Source organism: Monomorium pharaonis, chromosome 1 (assembly GCF_013373865.1).
Source record: "Monomorium pharaonis isolate MP-MQ-018 chromosome 1, ASM1337386v2, whole genome shotgun sequence".
NCBI classification, from domain to species: Eukaryota; Metazoa; Arthropoda; class Insecta; order Hymenoptera; family Formicidae; genus Monomorium; species Monomorium pharaonis.
Window position 1 is genome coordinate 10,789,427 of NC_050467.1, and position 26,136 is coordinate 10,815,562.

A 26,136-nucleotide genomic window follows, 5' to 3' on the forward strand; every position below is an offset into this window, starting at 1 on the left:
ATATTAAATGGCCCTGACAAGGGTCGTTTGTGAAAAAAGTCTTTAGGCCTTAGGCCTCCACCGTATTGGCGGTTTGGTTATTGTAACCCGGTACGCTGGTTCCTCGTTGTTGTTGCAGTTGGTCTCGTTCGTGGGCGGCGTAGCAGCAGGCTCCTCGACACGATGCTTTTTTGCCCTGGACGGTCTTTCCTTCGATGGTCTCCGTTGTTTGGCCTTCTTCCGCTTCGGTCTGCCAGCCTGACTACTGCGGTTGGTCTGCGTTCCACTCGTGGTGGTGACTCCGAGGGCTGTCTGTGTCGCCCGATCTCTCTGGCAGCAGTCCGTGGTATTCGTCTGCGTGGCGATACTGCAGCTGTCCCTGGCGAGGTTCTCTAGTAGGTCCGGCAGCTGGTACCGTGGGGAGGTGTACCTCCAGATCCTCAGATCTCCTTCGGCCAGCAGTACACGAGGTGGCCGCGTGTTCCGAACTGGTGACAACGTGAGAGCCCGGAGTCTCCACTGCAGCGTCTTGGCTTCTTCCTGAGTAGTCGCCGTGGTATCAGTACTGGCGGTAAAGCGTAGTGCTTTCCGCTCGCAAAATAACTATCTGCTTCAGAGCGCAAAGAGTACCTTTCCGGTTCACCGCTGCTCCTTATAAAGCCTGGTAACTGTCACTTTACTCCTGAGTTAGGAGGGCCTCTAGTGGTGAACGTGCGTAACGCGTTTTTGGAAAGTAAGATCTCGAATTTCTTACTGTGCCTTTGTGGCAGTCTACTGTTAAGGGGCGCGTGGTCCTGTTTCTCTAACAACGTATTGTGGTGGCGTACTGTCAGGGGCGTTTTAGCCCTGACTCGCCACAGTAATTAAAATGGTGATCAATGGAAAAGGAAAAGTTGTACTTTAAGAATCTATCGTCAGTTTTTTTATTCTGTTAAAAAAATATATTTATTTTGTAATGTGAATTTAGTAAAAAATGAATGCAGTTTAAACACAATAGAAGAAAATAGTAATATTTATTTAAAAAACATAATTATTAATACACAAAAACATAATTATTAATACCAAAAATATTTATTACAAAGATTTTGTTTGCTATAGAAAAAATTTTTAATTTGTAATGCTACAATTGCAACATATTTTCGCAAAGTGATCGCGACATTGGTAATATATGTAAGTACTGTATGCGTAAATGATACGTAATGAACAAAAAAATAACTTTTACTTACTCTTCAAATTTGAAAATCCATTTTTTGTTTCGTTCCCTACACACGGGGTAACTGTAACCCCAACACACACTTTCGATGCTCCTACTTATGTTGTTTTTAGAACATTGACAACGCCCAAAGAGGAGTAAGTAGAGCACAGTTCAACCCCCCCCCCCTCCCAATCCCAGCGTCCCCTCGCTAAATACTTTTAAGTAGCGGGCATTTTAAAATCGACTGGGGTTAACGTAACTCTATGTGTAGGCAGAAAGTTAATATGTACGCAACGCGGTACTCGAGTAGATGCAGCTAAGTCATAGGCGTACTATATTCTGCGTCAGCTGACAAAACAATTTTTCCACCATTACACACTTAGTTTTTTTTTATAAATACATTTAATAAACTTTTGCAGAAAATAATTCGAACTTTGGTAGTGTCATTAAATTTTAATTATTTTTTAACGCGTGTGAGTAGCTGACGCATTGTCCTCCACCATTTCGCCAGCTGACTTTCATGTTTCGCAATCTTAGAGCATAATTAAATAGTAAAAAAATTTCTAGCTTTGGTAATATGACTAATTTTTAATCATTTTTTACGCTTGGGAGGCACTATTACAGCTGCCCCTACCGCTAGAATATCAGTTGACAATCGTTTTAGTTATAAGCATAATAGTATCTTTTATATTAAAAAAAATCAGTTTTTGCGATTTTGGCCATTAAAAATGTGTTCATTCATTACTTGGGTGTCAATTACTACTGCTGTATCTTTCAATACAGTCACCAGGTCAGGCTTACGTAGACTATTGGCGGCAACAATACAAGTTCAGAAGCTTTTACCAGCAAGCCTGCCTACACCGCCTGCACGCAGCGCCCGTGGAGGGGACCCCCACTCTTCGGACTGCGTTGAGAAGACAGTTCGAGTGAGAAAGAGACGGAGCTAGGAACAAAGGAGACGGCAAATGTTTCCGCCGCTGACATAATTCGAAGAGTAGGGGTCACCTCCACGGACGCTGCGTGCAGGCGGTGCAGGCAGGCTTGCTGGCGAAAGCTTCTGAACTGGCATGGTTGATTGGCGGTTCTGTTGAGATTCTTAATGGATGATGTATCCCCTTTTCTAATTCTTTTTTTCATATAATTGATGATGGCATCATGTCTCCTAATACGGCGTGCATCCGTGATGGTACTCTTGTAGGATGTGATTTAATGTATCTTGAACCAAATATCTTATTCTGCACTCCTTGCTTCCCATTCTAGCTTATGAGAAGCTCAACTTTGCTGGTAAGACATTACTCGCAAGTTTGACACAGTTTATATTAAGGATAGGCAAAAATCATTTGATTAATCAGACATCGATGTCTTTTTATTTTCAGATCAATTATTTACTCAATGTTTTTATGTTTAATTGATCAATGCATTGTTACGTCCAGCCTTATAGAATTTAACTCTTTATTTGATAGGAAGGATATTTCAGGGAGAACAGGTAAGGCAGGGAAAAACGTAACAAAAGTGTAGAATTCCCGTAGGCACAAATTAAGAGAGGGTAGGTGCCTCGGGTCGAACGCACTTTTTATGACTCAAAAATATAGGTCAACGTGTCGATAGGCCCGCTATAACCCGTTCCGAGTCGGTCCAAGTTTCGAGTCAACGAATTGAATCGCTTTAACTCGGGATCGGACCAGGTGCAGTCTTTGTTCGGAATAAGAGGAGGTCGTTGAAATGTAAATAAATGATGAAGTTTACGTAAAATTAACAAAGTATTCTAATAACAAATAAAAATAAAAATAAAAAGAAAGTACAAATAAGTGCTGAAGTCGTGGTTTGACATAATTTGTTGGCTATGAATTTATAAAGATTAAATTACAAGAATGGTTCTAAATAAATTTTGCAAAAGTTTACAAAGTTTAAAAATACGTAAAGGATTATAAAAATAGATTTTTGGTTGAATTTACAAAAGTTTTAAAGTTTAACAAAGGGTTATTAATAAAATTTTAAAAATACACAAAGGTTATTAATATAAATTTCGGAAGTGTAAAACTAATGGGCAGCTTTTTGCTTGTGAGTGACATATCTTAAGTAATTCGGGGAGGGAAGGTGAGGAAAGTGCAGACTCTTGAAAATTAAAACCGTGAATTGTTGTTTGGACTCTCGAACACTAAAGGCGGAATCCGCGCACTGGAACGGCCGGTCGGACTCTCGAGCGACAGCCTCGGAATCCGCGCACCGGAACGACCGGTCGGACTCTCGAACGGCAGCCTCGGAATCCGCGCACCGGAACGGCCGGTCGGACTCTCGAACAGCAGCCTCGCATCCGCAAACCGGGGAAAGAAGGGGGACGAAAAACTATAAGAGGGAATTATTTATAAATAATAGGAGATTGTCTTAAGGAATTAAAACAGAAGGGAGTAGATGTGAAACATAAAAACAAAAGAAAAAAATTGTGATTATGGGACTTACTCATTACTGATTCTCGAATAAATCCGTTGGAATCGAAGGGATTTCCTAACCGGATGGAACGGCACTAAAGTTTATTCGCGCACTGATTCTACATGATTACTAACTACTGACTAACCAACAACTCATTTACTCATTGACCAACTAACTAACAACTGACAACTTGTTCTCTTCAAAATTTGGTATTATATATACAGAGTCTTACAGAGGGAGGATCCAGATGTGGGTGGTTCAAATATTCTAACTGGTAGGACTCTTTTTCAGGATTATGGGTGAATTCTACGTTTTCTTATTGGAAAAATAGTTTTTCCCTTTTGACCAATCATATGTTGAGTACTCTGTCGAAAGTTTCTCTGTTTTCTCCTACATTCCTTTAATTTTATCAAAGGGATCTGACCTATCGCGTAGATTATCTTCCCTTTGGGTTTAAGAGATAAATAATTTTTTTTTCTATCGTGCTAGACGTGCTACGGTATGGTTTGCAGATGGAGGAAACGGTTATTTATTTTTTGCTTATTTTTAGATATACTTTATTGCTCATTTTGTTGTGAGGAAACGTGAAACTTTGTTTAGATCCCATGTTTGTTTTTGAATTTCTATCTTCAGAGTTTATTATTTGTTAACTCAATATTCAAAAAGAGTCGGAATTATCAACTTGGTCGTTTCGTTCATCCACGTTTGTCATCACGTTTCTAACAGACTAATCCTAGACGCGTAAAAAATTATCAGAGACCGTTGAGGTGGAATTTCTTTTGTAAATTATTTGTTTCTTTGACGAAGGGAAATCGTAGAGTCTGCCGGACGTAACAGCACCAATGATTTTTTCTCGATTATTAAATTTTTTACTAGCATGATTTATATGTAGACTGTACTCGTTTGACTCTCTACAAGCATTCTATTGACCAATCAAAGAAAAGATTCCTATGTTTTAATTGGTTAAACAATCCGCGATATATAATTTGTGATTATTAAATTTTTCTTTTGTTTTTAACCGCACTAAACTGCACCATTGATCTGATGCAATAAGTTAAAGTAGACAAGTATATTTTTTGCCATTCTAATTTATTGTACTAGTTTAATAGTGCTGCTATAAAGAACAGATCAAAAGTAATATATAGAAATACTTTATCTCATAGGCAATTTATAACAAGATTGTTGTACGACATATAAAATATTAGCACAATGCTTATGATAACTGTGTCATTAAAAGCATTTTTTTTAAATCCAGAAATAATCAATTAACATCGATATTATTCAGATTTAATCAATTAACACATTTTTATTTAATTGTTTAATCGTAATATTAATGCTTTTTTTAATATTCCCCATTCCTAGTTTATATAATCCGTGCCGGAAAATTTTATTCTATCTACTCATTGGTATTGATAAGAGATGTGCTTGGACTCTATTGCTATCTTTGAGTCTAGTAACATCTTTCTCCATCGATTTACCATATCGGGTGTAGAAAATGCCGTGAAATCGAAGAAAATCGATGAATTTTTCTGTCACAGCGAGTTATTTCGTCACTTGCATCGAAACTCTGCTGCTATTCGTTTTGTCGCTATAATTCTTACTCATCATTGTAGGGGAGCTATCCATTTTACCGATGGAACACCCAGTCCCCCATTTTTGACGGATGCATGGATATAGGCATTCGAGACATCATACGGCAGGGTTAGCCATCTCCTGATAACCGAACGGATTAACTTTGCATTTGTTTAACGTGTCAAGCGTGACAGCCCCCAGGACGAGCTAATAATACAGTTTCAATATTATAATTATACAAATTGTATATGTTTGTTGTTGCAGGTTTAATGGTGCCTGTCTGAGGCTGTCTCAGTATAGATCTCAGCAGTTCGTCTGACCAACACTAGGAACGACCTAAGGACAGAAATGTTATTTCTGCAACCAACTGAGATCTGGTAGATGTTCCCCTGTAGTTAGAAACGGCTGGTGTATCTACCATGGTTTTCGTGCGGATTGGCTATGATATTCGCCATCATACTTAGCCATTTCGGTTATTTTATAGCTCGTCGGATATTCAGCCAAGATGTTGATTAGCTGCTGGAATCATTAGTCTTGAGGCAAAGAGTAAAAGGTCGTCCGCGAAGGCATCTGCATTGACGATAGTTAACTGATGATATAGATAATTGGGGATAGCATCTTTAATTCTAATTCAAATCTCTTTTGATAGTTGTTCAAGCATCTTGTTTGATAGTATTAAATATTACGAGCGGATCACCTTAGCACACTCCTCTGTTGGAATGTAGATACTGCACTTTTCAATCATTCCTTTAAATGCGTCTTAGACTTTTGGTATGCGTCTGCGAGATAAATCATCATGGGGTTGGTATTCCCATAATTTGTAGTGTTGTCACAACTGCCGGGTGAGATACAAAGTCTTTGAGATTGAAAGTCTTGCTTGCATTTAATGAGGTTACTTACATTAATTTGTACTTTTCCCTATGGTATCTGATTGTGAGTAGAATATCAAGTAGAAAAACATTTGCGCATCCGTCGGTCCCTAAAGATTCAATATGAATCCATTACGGCACGCTGCGTTACCTCCTTCAACTCATCGATGAGCACAATGTATCTTCTTCTATTTTTCCTCAATTGTTTCCGAGTGAAAGCATATATCCGATGTCTGACTTCTCTTGGTACTCTCGATGAGGTACCCCCCGCCTCCTCTACATTTCCTCCCTAGCAGTAAGGGAAAGATTTCCCCTAATGTGAGGTTTTACAACGTAACCCCTTTTCTAATTGTTGTGGCTTCGTTCATGATTCGCTGCAATTTTAAACTTCATAGTCTTCTGTTCTGCAGGGAGAAGAGGATTCGAAAAAATTTAGGATGCTGGCATCATGGAGTTCCATTTCTTTGAGCTTTCGTTAAAGTCATCCTTAGAGGTTCCCGCCGTTTGTTCAAGAAAAATGGCGACCATACGTTTATAGTCGTTCCTATTCTTTCTGCCCTTTAATGCTTTAAAAGTTCTTCGTGCAAACAACCTGTGTAGTTCCTAGTTTATCTGGGCGGAGTACTGCGGGAAATAAGCACCGCTTTTTTCCTTGCTAAGAGTGTCATCTCTTTTTTTGTACTCTCTAGCCTCCCTGGTGAAAATGTAAAATCGGAGCGTAAGTCGAATGTAAAGGGAGAGTAATAGAAGCGTTAACAAACATTCTACGAAACGTAAATTGGAACAATGAAATGTAAAAGAAGTGTTAACGCTTCTTTTACATTTCATTGTTTCAATTTACGTTTCGTAGAATGTTTGTTAACGCTTCTATTACTCTCCCTTTACATTCGACTTACGCTCCGATTTTACATTTTCACCAGGGCTTGTCAGCAAAAGGACGTTGCTTTGCTACGTATCAGATTGAAATTTTTTTAAATCATTATTTACACATAGAAAACGAATGGAAATATTTCTGAAAATCTTGTGTCCATGGACATGAATTTTCAAATATACGTGAGTATATTTCAGGATGCAAGATTTTCACTTCTCAGATATATTTCATCCGTTTTCTATGTATAAATATTAATTTTAAAAAATTTCAGTAAGAAAATGAGTTTTTTTGCAAATAAATTAACATAAATTGTCTAGATTGCATTTTTATGAAATTCTGACGATGGATATTAAAAGTTTAAGAAATGTTAAATAAGAAAAAGTTGATTTAACATTTTTTGAAAATTAGATTCATAGTATAAAATATCACTGAAAGAAGTCACAGAAAATTTTTCGCTTATTACTTAATGGATTAACCAAACTGTAAACCTAAGACCCGAAAAAAGTCCCTACGAAATTGTCGGAATTCAAATCCGGGTCCATAGATTACAACTACAGTATGTAGTTTGACTGTTGATTTGCCTTAAGGTCGTCATCTTGTCCTCCTTACTACTAATATTAAGATCTATGCACATATTCAGCAAACACCAATTAAAAGTTATATAATTGTTACATAATAGTTATATTTTTAAGTAAGAAATTATAACTAAGTTATATAACAATAATATAACTTTTACTTGGTATTTGCTGGGATATTAAAAATTTTTTTTTAATATTATTTTATACGTAAATTTTTTCTATGAGATATAATGTATATTACTTACTTGATAATATCTTGATGTTGCTTAATACATTTATGTACATAATCTTTAGATTTTGAAATTTGTAGGTTATGTTGCAATATCTCCAGTTTAGCCGTGGAATAACAACAAAACAAAGCGATTGTGATATCAGTATTAAAACATAGAACACATTCTATCCCACTCAATATTTGTGAGATATAGATTAGACATATTCTAAATGGTGTAATGGTCATAAAAGATGGATACCATACGTCGACAGGAAAAGTATCTTTTGTAATTAAAGGACGAAAACAGATAATCAATCCAGAACATAATAACAAGAAAGTGTTTGCTGCTAAAAGTAATGTATAACGATCCATATGTTTCTGCAGAATATTTATATCATTTTCATTGCCAGTCTGTAAATAATTTTCAACTTCTTCTAAGAGGTACTGTAAATAATTTATAAAGAATTATTAGACAAATATAAATTTCTAATTATAAAATATTTAAAAGAACATAAAAATATAATTAAGAGACACAGTAGTGCGTCGCGCCAAGTGTACGCACGCGAGGCACTGCTGTGCGTCTTTTACGCGAGACGCCATTTGCGAGATTCTGTCATTATTGAATTCTCAATAATGGATGAATCGATTGATTTCTAAATAGGCTTAATGAATAGCTTGCATTCGATTTATATAACAAAAGTGTTTTTATTTTTCCACTACGTGACATACGAGCGAAGATGTCGCGATTTAAAGTTTGGTATCAAAAATAAAATGTAAAATATTTTTAAAAAACGTTGTCATCATTTTTATTATTGTTATCGTCACCCGGGACAGATGCTGGGGATTTGTACTGTTGCTTTCCACGCGATAAATGACTTGCGTTTTTACGAGTTGATACGGACACGAGAAGTTACGTATCATGATTGGCGATCAAGTTCGCGCCGTCCGCGTGTTGAGGTAATGGTTAATCTGCGACAAAGTTTCACGACGATGATGTGAGGTTGTTGTGACAGAGTGATGTGTTGACGTGCGCGAGATAAGTTTTTAATTTTATACATAATTTGCACATTACATTGTGGATTACATCGTGGAGGGAAATACGGCTGTATCTAATTTGAAGATTAATATAACATGCATTGTATAATCGGATGAGTTACACAAAATTTTCATTTCTTGTGTGGAATAAGTATTCTGAGATAAGATTAATACTTGTTTGTGTTGTTTTATTTTCAGTTATATTAAAGAGAAGAAGAAATACCTTATTTGAAATTAAAGTAAAAGAAGAATAGATAAAAGAAAAGAGTGGACGCTAAGGAGGGAGAGATATAATTAACTCAAATATAATCTTTTCTTCGTCAGTACGTGGATAAAAAACAACACAGGTAGTTATTAGATTTGACCTAACTGACCAGATATAATTTGTTACGTCCGGCGGGGTCAGAATCGCGAATTTTATTATTTTTCCGAATTTTTATAGTAATTTAAACTTCTTTCTGCCGAGCGGAAACAGAGAGAGAATTGCAAGTGCAGCACGGTTATATGAATTCGAATTACACATAATTTTATTTAATTGATCTTCCCACCTTCTGACGGGGAAGTTGGTTTGTTAATAAAAAATGTTTTTAATGGACGCATGCGCGCCGCCAGAGCGAGCCGCATGCTCGCAGCGCGTGATCCACCGGTCCCTGGCACCAAGAGCGCGTGAATCCGTTCGCGCTCCGTGGCAACGCGTCATTGCAAGGCGCGATCCTTGCTTGGATCGTGACGGCCGGCGCGAAAAATCGGTCGGACGTAACAAATTCAAAATTAATGCACTACGTTTCGACCGTAGGTTTCGGTCCTTTTTAAGTACACATATACGTAAATTACATTAAGCACATTAAGAACTATGACATATGTTCCAGAGGGAGTAGCTCACTTGGACACAGTGCAGATGGACACGTTGCAAATGAACACAAACTAATGTACACAATTCAAATGGACACGGTTTATTTGGACACAGGAATTTTGTACACCGTAAAGTTGTATACCGCAAAGTTGTACACCGCAAAGTTGTACACCGTAAAGTTGTACACCGTACATTTCTATACCATTTTGTTTAGGGCACCCCTAACGACGCATGACGGGGTGGGAGCGAGAGGGAGGCCGAAAGCCCCCCTTGCAATTCCCCTGTATGCGTGTATGCATGCGTGCGTGCGTGCGTGCGTGCGTGTGTGTGTGGCCACGGTTACGGTGTACGGTGTACAACTTTACGGTGTAGAAATGTACGGACATTATTTTGTGTCCATTTACAACGTGTCCATTTGCACTGTATCCAATTGTACTGTATCCAAGTGAAGGCCACTCGTTCCAGATATATTATCTAAAAGACGGGATTACAAATTATATAATACTACAAATTCCATCACGTTATTAAAAACAATAATTGTGTTACAGAGAATGTGCGTCATAAAAAGTATAATAGTATTAATTAAATAATGCAAAAAAACATAATACGTCTGTTACAGTCAAGATATGATGTTAAACTAATCACACTAAACCAGAAAAAGTGAAAGCTAATAAAAACAATAGAAAAATGAGAAGTCAGCAAAACAAAGTCAAAAGAACTAAAAATAAATATATTGTAAACTATATGGATTTAATTAATTTGTCATAAATGCCAGTCAAATTCTCGGTGGCAGTTTGTAAATTAATAGTGTGGTCATATTTTTTAATAAAAAATGTTTCAACAATCTCACGTTTTCTTGTCATAGCATCTTTATATAAGATTTCTGGAGATGTAATTAACTTCAAAGCTCGGAATTTACAGAGTGTCCGGACAGAATATGTGGACATTAAAGGTATCAAATAACGCTTCCTCCCAAAAATGATAGGATGAAGTAAACAGTTTATTTTTTGTGTCAGACAGTATCTGTATTACAAGATCTAACTTGTTCCAAAATCAAACCTTTGCAGAAGATTAAAGAAAGAAACTATTTGATGAGATTATCATATTAATATTGTCATATTTATTATTTAAATTTCAAAGAAAAACAATAAGAAATTTTATTATAAAGAATTGTTGGCTGTTACAACAAAATTCTCTTTCTTCTAAGCTAATGTATACTGCTGTTGATAAGTTCATCCTATTTTAAATTCAACCAACCATCATATAGAGAATTGGCAGTGCATTTTATATCAAAAGCATTATCCGAAAATGTACTTTCTAGTTTTTTAAGTATGTTACTATCTTATGATAGGCCCGGTAAGAGAATATTTATAAGTGTTATAATTTTATTTTAAAAAATATTGACAACTTTGTGGCTCTTAAAGATATCATACAACCATCTTTTTTAGATTATTGAAATAGGTAAAAAGCGTGAAATCTTGTCTGAAACAATTACCACAAAGTACATAGACCATAATGTCACTCACTCCAATAAAACAGTTATGTGATCCATGTACATCCACATGGAATCTACATGATTTATGTGGATTACGTAGACGCAGGTTTTTCCACAAGTTATCCACGTGGATGCAATGTTCTTTTTTCATCATTGCATCGAATTTATTTATCCTTAAAATATCTATTAGATTTTCTGTGGATATATCTGTTAAGAAATATTTATAAAGAATTTACATAGATATTTCGAGGAACGCAGTGCGCTCGTCCGCTAGTTAGTGCACGGTGCCGTCGACAGGCGGCGTAACTCTGTCGAGAGTAAGGTGCAGCCGCTCTACATAAAGACCACCCGCAACACGATTAAGACAAGCAATAATTAACTTCCTGCCCGATGCGTAAGAGGACCGCTGCGTAATACTTTTATGAATTATTCATTTTAATTGGGTAAACAATTCGCTACAAAAAAAGTGAAACCTTCACTTCAAATAAAGAGATCATTTATCGAGCAAAAAATTCATTCTTATAAGAAGTGAGATATCACTCCATTTCGAAGGGCTGTATCGTTTTTGAGCGGATGTCTACTCGAATATTCACGTAGATTTTACGTAGATTTCAGACGCCGATCCACGTAGCATTAGTGTAGAGATCACGTACTGTTTTATTGGAGCAGCTAGCCTGTCGTTGACGTCTTATATAGATGCTAAGAATTATCTGTACGTTTTATTCTATTTAATAACTGTCATCCATTTTATGTGAGCCGGACATATGGATAAGGCAGAAATATACCGACAAGGCTATTAGTCAAATCAAAAATTAAAAAGTTAGTATTTAAATACTTTGTTGTTCCCGAAACTATTTATTCTAAATAATAAAATTCTCTTTATACATTCACAAAGATCACATTCGAAATATTTTTTTATATTTTTCATTCTCTAACTTATTTTTTTTGTAAATTGAGGCATACATGAGACAAAAGACTTCAAATGACTACGAGTCGACACCTCAAATATGGAACGACATGTCATCCCATATTTTACTTTTCATTCTCTTGGTATCAATTTTATATAATTTTATATAATTTTATATATAGCATTACATTTAATTATATTTATTGCTAATTTACAGTTAAATTCGTAGTTAAATTGTAATTGTACATTTATAATTATATTTATTGTTCTTTTACAGTTATTGATAATAAACCTATTTTGTTCGTATTTTAATTAATGCTCTTAGAACATAAAATCATGTGCCAGCTTGTAACGGGAAACAAAAGCATGGCTTTTACGGTAATTTCTCAATCTTGTCAACTTTGCAGGTGACAGCTTAGGTTACTTAAAGACCATAGACCACATTTACAATTTTTATAAAAGCCACCCTTTTGTTTTCTATTAGTTGGCACATGACTTATTTTCCAAGAGCATTAAGTGAAACACGGATAAAATATGTTTATTATCAATAACTGTAAATGATAATAAGCATAATTATAAAAATACAATTACAATTTAACTACAAAAAAACATTTTTTGAATGTTTGACTTTGTGAATGTATGAAGAGAATTGTATTAATTATAATAAATTGTTTCGGGAACAACAAAGTATTTAAATAAATTATTAATTTTTTTATTTGACTAAGAGCCTTATCGATGTATTTCTGTGTCTTATTTATATATCTGGGTTGTATAAAATGCATGACAATTACTAAATAAACTAAGACAAATAATCCTTAAAAATAATCCTTGGGCATCTATATAAATATATATCCGATATTGCAACCTTTGATCATGTCATCGACAGGCCAGCTAGTTGACATAATAGTCTGTTACGTCCAGCCTTATGGGATTTTAACTCTTTTATTCAGTGGGAAGGATATTTCAGGAAGAACAGGTAAGGCAGGGAAGAACGTAACGAGACTTACCATTCCCGAAGGCACGCAAAAAAGAGAGGGTAGGTGCCTCGGGTCGAACGCACTTTTTGTGACTCGAAAATGTAGATCAACGTGCCCGCTATAACCCGTTTTAAGTCGTACGTCCGTCTGTCCAAGTTTCGAGTCAACGAATTGAATCGCTTTAACTCGGGATCGGACCTGGTGCTATCCTTGTTCGGAATGAGGGGAGGTCGTTGAGATTAAATGAACAATGGCATTACTTAAAAATTAACATTATTTATTTTAGCATTAAATTTACAAATAGAGCTGAAGTTCTTATAATTTAAACAAATTTATATATCTTTAACATGGATTCGGTTTGATTAATACTGTTTTTAAATATAAATATATATATACATGTATTAATTTTATATTTAAGTTAAAATTTGATTATTTAAAATTATTACAAATGTGATTCGGGGAAGATAGAAAAGATGATCTTTATCATTTTTGAATTATTCTTATTCCTATTCTTTTCTTTCTATTATGTGAGCTCCTTTAGAATAACGATGGATGGGGAGAAGAAGTTATAAAAGAAATCTGTGGGAACGGCAAAAGGATCATAATAATGAGGAGTGAAAACAAAGATTGGATCTGAGGGAGCGAGTGCGGATTTGTGCTGTGTACTATGTCGAGTAAAACTTCCGGATCTATGTCTATGGCTTCCGGGTTAATGGTGACATCGCGGTAATGTTAAAGTAAAGGGTCTGTTTTTAGCGGAAATTGCTCTAATATTTCGATCAATGAAGTCTGAGTACCGTCATAATGGTAATAACGCGGCCGGGGTGGAACTAGATTAAATTCGTTTACGATTTCTATTGAGGGTATAGAAGAAGGTGGGGTCGAATGTCTTCAGGTTCAGGGGAACTGATTGGGGAATAAATAGGAGAGGCCGGAGGAGACGGGATATCTTGAGGATCACGCGAGGGTTGCTCAAGCTTGTGACGGGATATCCTGAGGATCACACGAGGGTTTCTCAGGGTTGTGGTATGGTGACGGGATATCTAGAGGATTACACGGGGGTTCCTCAAGATGGTAAGATGACGATGGAGATGTTCTCAAGGAATCCAGGTACTCGAAGTAGGCAGCATCGAGTGTTTCGCGAGCCCGCCTGATTTTTTTGGCTCTCCTGCGCCGGGACCGTCTTACGTTCCAACGATTTCTCTTGTGAAAAAACTGATTTTCCACTGCAATTAATATATATTTTCTAGTTGTGTTTAGAGAAGGAAAAACTATCCGAAAATAAAAGGTTGAATAATTGAGACTTACTACTTGTTGAGACGGTACTACTGGCTGAGGGTGATCCAAACTCCTGGTCTTAGAATTAGCGAGCGGTTCTCGGCTGGGCCGCAACAAGTTAGTCCGTCAGGCTCGAGGCTAGTGGGACCGGAGAGTGGTAAGCCACGGGAGGTACCCAGGTGCACTCACTTCACTGTTCGCCGTTCGGTAGTTAATGTTCGGGACTGAATGTTCAGCACAAAATGTTCGGCACTGGATGTTTAACACGTAAGGTCGTAATGTTCGGCACTGACTTCAACGGAACTCAGTGCAAAAAATATAGCACGAGCTCTGACCCGCAAATATAACTTGAACGGAATTTCTGACTTGAGACAAATGTGGCGGACACTGGTTCTAAGACCTCAAGAGCACGTAGAACTTTCTGAATCTGATGCTCGCGATCCCTTAGATCCCGGTTTTATAGAAGATTTTTCAAAGGGAAGGGTTGGGGTGTAGACGGTCATTTTTGGATTGGTAGGCCCTTACAAAGCCACCAAATTTGGAGCTTGTCTATTGGAAAATTCGTTTGGGTTACTCATTGCTTAGATGACCAATCACTGGCTCATCTTTCCTGGTCTCCGACCGAATTACTTTTGGTTTTGAGTATAGAGGTGGGAGGTTTACAATTTTCATTTTCTTTTCTAAGGGACAAGCGACAGAAAAAAAAAGAAATTTATGTTCGTCTGTAAGTTATTTGTAGAGAGTTGCACCTTCGGTTGTTAGCTGAACCCGAACCGCGTTTTTGTATGAGTAATAAATTTTATAATTCCGGAAATCTTTTGTCCGATATATTTCAAATATTTTCCTTTTCAAGTTTCGATATTTCCCTTTTTTTCTATCTTTACGTTAGGTACCGATCTAAGGCATTGTTTGAACATGGTCCAATAATAAAGATAGCTGTTACAATACTTCTTATTTTAAATTCAACTTTTTTTTAGACTTAGAAAGAATTGAATCATATCTGACGATCGTTTTTAGAAATTATTTATGGATGGAAACTAGAGTCCTCGTTTGATGGCTGTACTTTTGATTTATGTATTTGTTGTTCTTTAGAAATAAAATTTTAAATTATCGCTATATCTCACAAACTTGTGACAATAGAGCGATCCTATGCAAACATTCTTACTATTATCAACCGTCAGAATATGATTTTCCTTATTTAGCTGTTTTTCTTAGAAGGGTCAGCGATAGGGAAAAACGTTAAGTCCGCTGGTCGTAACAAGTCTATATGCTTTATTGTACTTATTTCAGACAAGATTTCATGCTTTTTACCTATGTTTTAATACAATGAAAAAGAATAAACCGTTCACTTCATTCTATCATTTTTTTGTAAAACTACGACGTTATATTTGGTATCTTGAAGTAGGCACATTCTGTCGGCCACACTGTTAATTCTGACAATGAGCTTTGAAGTTAATGATGTTACATAATATTCAGAGGAGAAAATCACTTACATAAAGAAAGAGAGAGAGATAAAATACAAACACATGCATATATATGAGCATACATGATCATATGTATATATGCCCATACGTATATGTATGAACATTACTATACATTGCTATCCCCCCCCTCTCTCTCTCTCTCTCTCTCCCCCCCTCTCTCTCTCTCTCTCTCTCTCTTCTCGCTGCGTGATGGACGTGTCAAAGATCGCTCCGCAAATGCAGTTAATTTAAAGTGATTAAGAAGTAAAAGAAAATTATAAAAAGGTGTCGTGGCTGTAAGAATACGCGTAAGGACCAAATAGGACCAAAGTTTTCTAGCGAAAGTGCGTGGATCTATGCGGAAAATCAGTGTATTTTCCATGCGGGTCATACATGTCGCGAAAGGTACACATTTATAGTGACGTGTATATTAATTAAAGTTACGTACGTGAGTGGGCGCCCGTATCGATAGGATCGGCATCAGCCGATACCTACTAATATGGTCGATGAATATGCGGAATATAGATGTGCCGCATGTAAGAAGGAAATAAAAAGTCAGGTCGTAACATGTAAGTCATGTGTCAAACTTTTTTTCCATTCAGGATGTGCAAGTAAACATGAGGTGTATGACAGAAATCGAGAATATGTGTCTTGTCCTGGCCCATATGAGAAGTTCACAGTAGACAGTGAAAAAGATATAGATGTGAAAAAAACACCAATACAGACGGGAAGCAGAAGAGAAAGACCAAGTTCTACAGGATCGACAGGAAGTGGCGGAAGCAGAGCGATAGGAGTCAACGTGGGCATGGATACGAAAATTGATTGGCTAATAAGAACTATGAGAGAGATGAAAGATGAAATGGCATGTAAACGAGAAATAAAAATGCTTATAAAGGAAACAGTGCAAGAGGAAATAAAAGCTATTAAACAAGAAATTAAAGACCTACGAAAAATAATACGAGGAGGAATGCAGGCGTCAGCGGAAAATGTGCGCGGCAGTTACATTGAGGCAACGAAGAAAAAGAAGGAAAACATCATAATCATCAAACCGAAGACTCAGCAAGAAAGTGAGACCACTAAAAAAATAATAAAAGAAAAGGTTGATATTAAGAATATGCCAATGGGGATAACAAAGGTACGAAAAGGAAGAGAAGGAACAGTAATTCTAGGATGTGAGACCGGAGAAGAAATAGATAAATTAAAAGATGTAGTACAGTCTAAACTAGGTGACAATTATAATGTTACAGAATCACTACAAAAGAAGCCGAAAATAAAAATTGTTAATATTAGCGAGGAAGAAATAGAGTTGGATGACGATGAGCTAATAGATACAATAAAGAAACAGAATAGTATTGGTGAATCTCGTATAAGCATAGTTAAGAAATCCCGAAAAGAAAAAATATGGATGATAGTCAATCTAGAAGGAAAGGAAAAGAAGGTAGATCTTTAATAATTGAAGTAGATGAAGTAACACATGAATTGATGTTAAAAAAAGAAAAGTTGAATATAGGCTGGAAAAAATGTCCTGTGTTCAATCACTTCAGCATAAAGAGATGTTTTAAGTGCTGGGGATTCTACCACATTGCAAAAAACTGTACGAGGGATAAAACGTGTCATAAATGTACAGGAAAGCATAAAGCAAGTGAATGTAGAGAGAAGCAGAACAAATGTGTAAATTGTATGTTTAAAATAAAAACATATAATTTAAAAATAAAAGACGATCATGATGCTCTGGATTTGGAATGCCCGACATATAAGAGGGTTATCGAAGAGGAGAAGAAGAGAGGTGGATGGGAAGCCAAAAAATAGCAATTACAGAAAGAAGAGGATCAGATAATATATACAAACGCGCAAAGTTTAATGGCACATAAGGACGAGATACAGCATCAGATCATGAAGAAATTAAATCCGGCAGTTATTGCATTGTCGGAGACGAGACTGATTGCGGAAATTGAAGACAGTGAAATAAGTGTATCGGGATACAGTGTGGTTAGATGCGACGCGGAAAATAGAATTACAGGGGAGGTTGCTCTGTATGTAAGAGACGATATCAAATATGAAATAGTAGTATTGAAAAAATTAGAAAGGATTGTGTGGTGCGTTGCAATAGAAGTAAAAGAAAAATTGTGTAAAGGAGTGTTAATGGTAATATATCATTCACCGAGTGCGTCACATGGAGAGTTTATAGAATTCTTAGAGGAGATAGTAGAAGAATTAACGATAAAAGAAAAGTGTATAATATTAGGAGACTTTAATATAGATTGTATGACAGACTCTTATTATACAAATAAATTACTAACGACTATGCAAAGTCTAGGTATGAAGCAATATGTGGATAAACCAACGAGAGTTACCGAAAATAGTAAAACAATTATAGATCTAGTTTTTGCGAATAAAGATATAAATGTAGAAGTGAAGTACGAAGATAACGGATCATGCGTGGATAAAAATCGTGATAAATACGAACAAGATTGTAAATAAATATAAAGAATTCAGTGGCAGGGATTATAGTAGATATAATGCGGATGAGTTTATTAAGTTAGTGGAGAGTAATTTAGAAAAAGAATATGATTTAAATATTAATGAGTTAGATATTAATGTAAGGGCAAAGAATTTAATTAATAGTATTGTAGATGCGCTAGACATCTCAGCACCTAAGAAAATTTTTAGAATACCGAAATAATGGAAAGGGAAAAAATGGTATTCAAAGGAAATAGAAGAGCTAGCGACTAGAAGAGATGAGGCTTATAGAAAAGCACTGTACGATAGCACGGAACAAAACTAACAACAATTTAAAATAGAAAGAAATGCAGTAGTTAATTTAATTAGAACAAAGAAAAAAGAATATTATGAAAACATGATTGATCATAATAGTAACAATCCCACAACTATGTGAAAATCATTAAAAGAAATTATTAGAGGAGGACCAATAGGCGCAAAAGTTGTAGGAAAAATAGATTTTGAAATATTAGACAATAATATAGAGTGTGATATAGCTCATAAATTTAACTTATATTATATACAAAGTATTAAAGACATAATAAAATCTATAGATAAAAATTATACAACGAACACAAATAAGAGAACTATTTATTATATTGAAAAGAAGGGAGAGCTAGAAAAATTTGAGTCAATTACGACAGAACAAGTAAGAAAAATCATTAGGGAATTACCAAAAAAGAAAGGTAGAGAAGAAGGAATAACTAGCGATATATTAAAAACGGTGTTTTGTGTCATAGAAGAGAAATATTGTGATATAATAAATAAATCATTGAGTGAGGGTTGTTTTTTGAAAGAGTGGAAAACATCCACGATAATTCCAATACCAAAAGTAGAAAAACCTAAGAGGGCAAGTGATTATAGGCCTATTAATATATTACCAATATATGAAAAAGTATTAGAGATAATAGTTAAAAAGCAAATTGAGGTCTACCTAGAAAGTAATAATATTATAACGGAACATTAGTCGGGCTTTAGGAAAAATTATTCGTGTGAAACAGCAATTCAAACAGTTATAGATGAATGGAAATTGATTATTAGTGAGAGACAAATAGTAGGAGTTATTTTTGTAGATCTTAAACGGGATTTCGAGACAATGATTAGATTAATAGAGGAAGATTATTAGAGAAATTATACCAGTATGGTATTACAGAAACAGTTCTAGAATGGTTTAGGTCGTATTTAAAAGATAGAATGCAACAAGTTCAATTTAATGATAGATGGTCTAAGATACAGACTACGGAATACGGAGTGCCACAGGGTTCGGTATTGGGCCCATTGTTGTTTATAATATATATGAATGATATTGTTAACGTTTGGTCGGATGTGTGTAATATAAAAATGTTTGCGGACGATACGTTAATATATGTAACAGGTGAGAGTAGTGCGGAGGTAGAGAGGAAATTGAATATTGCATTTAACGTAGTGGAGGAATGGATGAATATTAATAAACTAAAGTTGAATGCGGGGAAAACAAAATATATGTTAGTTAGAGGTATAAGGAAAGAATTGAGAGGCGATGCTATTGTGAGATGTTTGGATGGAAATGAGATTGAGCGCGTAGAAATAATAAAGTACTTGGGCATAATTATTGATGATAGACTTAGATTCAGCGGTCACTGTGATTACATGCTAAAAAAAATAGGGAAGAAGATAAGTTTTTTAAATAGAATAGGAAACTTTATTTCGGCTTACACTAGATGTACGATATACAAGACAATTATAGCACCTCACTTTGAGTATTGTGCGACGCTATTAATAGATATGGGAGATACACAGTTAAGTAGGCTCCAAATAGCGCAAAATAGAGCTATGAGAGTCATATTGCAATGTGACAGACGTACCAAAGTTAAATGTATGCACCAAGCGTTGCAATTTATGACCATAAGACAAAGGCTGTATTACAATATGTGCATGTTTATTTTTAAGATCTTAAATAATATGATGCCGGAGCAATTTAGTAATAGACTTAGAATAGTAGAGGGAGAACGCGAAACTAGACAGACAGGAGATATTGTTATTGAATTTTGAAAAATAAGAAGCACGCAAAAAAATTTATTTTATAAGGGTGTGTTAATGTACAACGCATTACCACTCGAAGTTAAACATTGTAATCATTTAGAAACGAATGCTAAAAGAGTTTGTTTTTAATGATGTAGCATAAAATTGTATATATATGTATTGAAAATAGCTGAGAAAGCTAATAAAAGATCAATCAATCTCTCTCTCTCTCTCTCTCTCTCTCTCTCTCTCTCTCTCTCTCTCTCTCTCTCTCTCTTTCTCTCTCCCCCCCTCTCTCTCTCTCTCTCTCTCTCTCTCTCTCTCTCTCTCTCTCTTTCAGACGTGCTTTTCTTGCTCCGTATTTCCGTGCTTGTTACTGCTGGTTGCTGCCCTTCGGGGCTTTCTTTTTGCAGTCTCACGGTCAAGGGCCTATCTTCTTGACACTCTCCATTCTTGGTGGGTGTCCACTTAGCCTTTAATTGGTGTTTTTGGCTCATTTCAGGTTTGGACGCGTGGATTTCACTATCATTCTTTCTGGCTTGCTGTCTCCATTGGTCGTCCCTCTCCTGCGCACGCTCGGCTTCCATCGGCCGATCTCTCCATGCCTCATCTCGCTGCCCCACCACATCTGAGGCGTGTGCTTTGTGTAATCCCTGTATCTATCGGGTGTTTGGATCGGTTCTCATCGTGCATCGTGAAGCTTAACAGTAATCGCTTGTGTGACTGATTGCGTGCATTTCTGTGAGCGAATTGTGTGCTCACATATGTATCTAGTTAATTAGCGTATTAGTACCCACTTATGAAACGCGTGTGTGCTCGGTGTAATAAACCGATTGCTACTGTATCGGTTGGGTGTGAGTGCGGGAGGGTGTTTTACCCGGGCTGCGTAAAGTCCTATTCCGTCATCAGATACGCGGACGAGTGTTGCAGGTCGTTGTCGGCTTCGTTAAGCACGCCTTCAACGCCTGAAGTGGTCGGTACATTACAGCCATTCAATTTTGGAAGCATGGCCACTCCTGTGGGTGCGAGTTCTTCGTTGCAGTCGCGGTCGCAGCCATTAGCGGGGGCAACCAACGAACTCTTGCTGAAATTAGTGGAGCAACTTACTGCATCAGATGCCAAATTCTCCGCCTTCATTGAGGAACAAAGGCGCACAAACCATGAGCTTAATGCCAAGCTTAATCAACTAAATGTCATTGCTGGTAATGTCGAGAGAAATAGCCAGCGTATCTCTTCGTTGGAGCAGAGTTGTACCGCCCTTGCGCGTGATGTCGGTGACATGAAGAAACATCAAGGATCGTCTGGACCGGCCTCACACAACCAAACTAACAATGTGCTGATTATATCTGGTGTGCCATCCGTAACGTCTGTCACCTCCTTGGCTCTTGTACACAACGTGTTTTCGAAGCTCGGCATCCCTGAGTTGACGTGCCATATCTTGGATGTTAGGGCCGTCGCTCGTGAGTCGCGTCGCGGAGCGCCTCATAATTCTTTGCCGGTCTCTTCCACTGTTTCACTTTTTGTCACCTTGGCCTCTGCTGCTGTTCGTGATGCTGTCATCTCGAAGAAACGTGCGTGTCGTGTGCTGGTGCAAAGAGACGTTTGTGAGAACGACTCTGAAGGAAATATTTATGTGAACGAGCTGCTTCCCAAAAACATTTATGAATTGCTGAAGCAAACCAAGCATGCTGCCAAGGAGCGATCGTGTCGATATGTCTGGGTCAGTGGAGGTCGTGTTAGTATTAGGCGCTCGGATGGCGAGCCTGTGATTCGAGTGGACTCGGTTGGTGACCTTGATAGGTTGACATGACATGCTCCTTCTGTTTCTTCACCGTCATCTGTCATGTTGGGTAAATCTGAATTAGTGTCCAAACATATTCGTATTGCTCAATTCAATGCAAATTCATTGCGTGGGCATATGGATTTTGTGAGGCTGCATTTTTGTGCGCACTTCCATCATGTGATATCTATATCTGAAACTTGGCTCCATGCGGGAGTATCTGATGATCTTGTTACCTTAAGCGATTATTTTTTTATTAGAAATGATCGTGTTGGACGTGTGGGCGGTGGTGTGGCCTGCTATGTCCACAACTCTCTAAGAGCCGCGGTTGTTGCTGTGTCTGAGGGTGATTGATGATGTCAAATATTTGATCATTGACATTCGTCTACCGGATGGTGTGTCGATTCTGTTTGCTTCAGTTTATAGAAGACCGAAGGGACACCTCCTTAATAAATTTGTAGAGAAACTTTCCAGTGTTTCTCATCTATACAATAACATAATTATTGGAGGAGATTTAAACTGTGACTTGTTAAATAATAGCTTTGAAGCTAATCATCTGAAGGATCTTATGTTTGCTCATTCGTTGCAGATTGTCCGCTCAGAGGCTACTCATCATACGGCTACCTCGGACTCATGGCTAGATGTTTTCATTGTTGATGATCCTGACAAGATCAAATCTTACTCTAAATCCTCAAGTCCGTTTATTGCGGGACATGATCTTCTGGAGCTTTCTCTTTCGTTTAATGTGGACACAGACAGAGAGCGTTCTGTTTATCGTCGCTGCTATAGAGGAATCATTATTGCAGACTTTCACGATTTCCTCGATGCCAAGGTGATTAATGCTCACACTAATCCTGGTGTCCTGTCTGACGCAGTCGATGTGCAGCAGTCTAGCGACTTACTTTCTTGCACTCTCCGGGAAGCTCTGGATATTTTTGCTCCTGCGAGGAAATTTATTGTCAGAAAACCTCCAGCGCGATGGCTCTCCACTGAACTTAAAAAGGTTGCGAGACCGCAACCTGTTATATAAGCAGGTCAGGTGTGCAAATAGTCTCCTGGGTTATGCCAGATTTAGACTGTTCAGAAGTAAGCTCAATGCGGATATTAGGCGTGCCAAGAGTGAATTTCTTCTGGCTACATTGAGTGATGTTGTGGAACCTGCTAAGCTTTGGAGAGAGCTAGCTCGTCTTGGGCTTGTTAAATCGGTTCTTGTTTCTCCTCTACGTTTTTTCCTACCTGATCAGCTGAACTCATATTATGCCTTTGTCTCCGGTGGGATACCGCTTAACCTCGCTGCTCTTAGTTCGACTATTTCAGGTCTTGCTCGTACACTACATCGTCCTGAGTTCGATTTTTCTTCGGTATCACCTCAGATGATTTTTGATCTGATAGCAGCCAGACCCTTTCATTCTTATGCCTCAGGTTCGGATGGGATTCCTCTTTATATTCTGCGAATCGCTTGGCCTTGTGTGTCGTCGTGGCTTGTGACGCTATTTAACAGCTCTCTTGAGTCTGCTTCGTTTCCGTCTATCTGGAAGCGCGCTCTGGTTCGGCCTTTGTCTAAGATTCGCACTCCCTTGTCTCCATCTGACACTCGACCGATCGCAAATTTGCCTGAGTTGTCTAAAGTACTTGAAAGAGTGGTCGCTAGGCAAATCATGTCTTATTTGGATGAGCATAATCTTCTTGATCCCAGACAGTTTGCTTACCGCTCTGGCTACAGCACCCAGTCTGCTCTTTTGCGTGTCTGCGATGACATTAGAGAGGGAATTGATGATGGACTTGCCACGATTATGGTTCTCTTTGATTTTAGCAAGGCTTTATTTGATACTGTTCCGCACTTACGGCTGCTTGTGAAGCTTAAGTGTCTTGGGTTTTCTGATGTAGTATTGTGCTGGTTTTTTCATTACCTGACTGGTCGTTCGCAGGCTGTTGTTGACGATGAGAGGGGCTGTTTGGGTTGGCTTTTTACATCTTTGGGTGTTCCTCAGGGATCTGTGCTAGGCCCGCTTTTGTTCTCCCTTTTCATCAATGACATTGGTGATGCCTTGTCGTATTCAAAACATATGCTATTTGCCGATGATCTACAGATCTATTTGTCTTGTCCGCCAGCAGAAATTCTTCAGGGTTTGAGATTGATTTCTCAAGATGTACATGCCATATTTGAATACGCCGGGGCAAATGGCTTAAAGCTTAACCTTGACAAATCCAAGGTCATTATCTTTTCCAGCCGGGCTTATGCTGCCAGCATTGACGTTTCTCGCTTGCCGCCGGTTACTGTGGGCCAGACGTCATCACCCTTTGTAAGTGAGGTACGTAATCTTGGGATCACGCTGATGTCTGACCTCTCATGGAAAAGGCATGTCTTGCATGTCTCTCAGTGCGTGCATCGTGCCCTTTATAGGCTCAAATTTAATAAGAACTCGCTCTCTGAGAGGCTCAGAATCAAGCTTGTCGTTACTCTAATTTTGCCTCACATTGACTATTGTAGTCTGGTGTATCATGGGCTGAGCAGCGAACTCAATGTCAGGCTGCAAAGGCTGGTGAACTGCTGTGTTAGATTTATCTTTAATCTTCGGCGTGATGAGCATATCACACCGTTCAGGCGTCGTCTGGGATGGGTTTCGGTGGAGAACAGAAGGTTGTATTTTTTTGGATGTCAAATCTATCGTATTCTTTACATGACTTCTCCTTCTTATCTATATGAACTTTTTACCCCCCCTGACCCAACATTAAGAAGATCCGAGCGTTCTTTGCATTCTTCGTCACAGACCTTCCACATTCCTTCCCATAGAACTGCTACTTACAAGAACTCCTTCAGGCTATCTTCTATTTATTTCTGGCATTCCCTTCCTGATCATATTACTTCGGCACCCTCTTTGGCTACTTTTAAAGACCTTCTTCGGTCGTTTTTGATCGCTTCTGAGTTTGCTTGAGCTGCTACTTAGTGCTTACTTTACTTATACCTGCAATCTGCTTGCTGATTACTTCGTGGCCAAGCTAAATTTGACCTTACTTTATCAGTTAGTTACTGAATTGTCTATACTAGCTTTACTAGTGCTTCACTGCTTGAAGTTTCTTGCTTGTCTTACTACACTGTACTGCGTGCATCTGTGCTATGCTCTACTTTTTATGTTGCTTGCAGTCCAGGCCTCATACCTACTATGTAAACGAATCTATACTATAAACTATTATTTTTGCGTTTTCACTTGCTAAGTTTGCTCTCTTCGCCACTCTGTACTCCTAGTTTATACTTAAGCTGATTATACTTTTTCTACTTTACTTGTATGCCATTAGACCATGTACTATTAGTTATGTTAAATTGTAGCTAACATTATTTATATTGGCGTTCAGATTGTTGGAATCTGTCAATTGTACAACGCAGATGCTTATTATAATACTTGTAACTGTTTCATTTATCAGTTTGGAGCTTGCGTTTGCTTATTTTATTTTATTTTATTAGCTTAGGTTAGATCATAAGTTTACTATAACATTCAGTGTTGATTATTGTTAAAATTATATTTCTGATTATACTCCTTTGCCCTACAGCCATGCTCGGGCATAATAAATACAATCAATCAATCAATCAATCTCTCTCTCTCTCTCTCTCTCTCTCTCTCTCTCTCTCTCTCTCTTTCTTTCTTTCTTTCTTTATACGTCCACTCATTTTTCTTTTTCCATTCTTCTATTCTAGGTTCAAAGGAAGCGTTTTTTTTTCTTATATTGCTTTTAATATAATAACTAAAAATAAACCATTACATATTAATAACTAAAAATAAACCATAAAGTATTAACTTATCTCAGAATGCTTACTTCCACTAAAAAATGAAAATTTTGTATAATATACTTATCTGATTGTACAACATAGTGTTATACTTAAAATGTTATACTTCAAATTAGGCACAGCCGTATTTCCCTTCACGATGTACTCCACGATGTAATAGACTTATTATGAAAATGAATTAAAATATAAAAAAACAAAACAGAAAAGAAAACAAAAAATATCATTTTGTTTTGTTATTTTAATTCAATTTCAATCTCGATCTTTAATTAGATATGGACTTTAAAATCGTCTTTAAAATCTTTATATATATTTTAAAAAGAAATGACATATCTGACACTACAAAATGAATGAAATCACAA

General features: G+C 37.2%; 1 protein-coding gene across 1 annotated transcript; it reads left to right on the plus strand.

The window, feature by feature from the left end:
- Positions 1-529: 529 nt before the first annotated feature.
- Positions 530-17,178, plus strand: LOC118645153 (uncharacterized protein PF11_0207-like). The gene is made up of 3 exons (XM_036285679.1): positions 530-541; positions 11,189-11,194; positions 16,157-17,178. The coding sequence occupies exon 3, from the start codon at positions 16,213-16,215 to the stop codon at positions 17,161-17,163; it is 951 nt and encodes a 316-aa protein (XP_036141572.1). The 5' UTR covers positions 530-541; positions 11,189-11,194; positions 16,157-16,212; the 3' UTR covers positions 17,164-17,178.
- Positions 17,179-26,136: the final 8,958 nt, after the last annotated feature.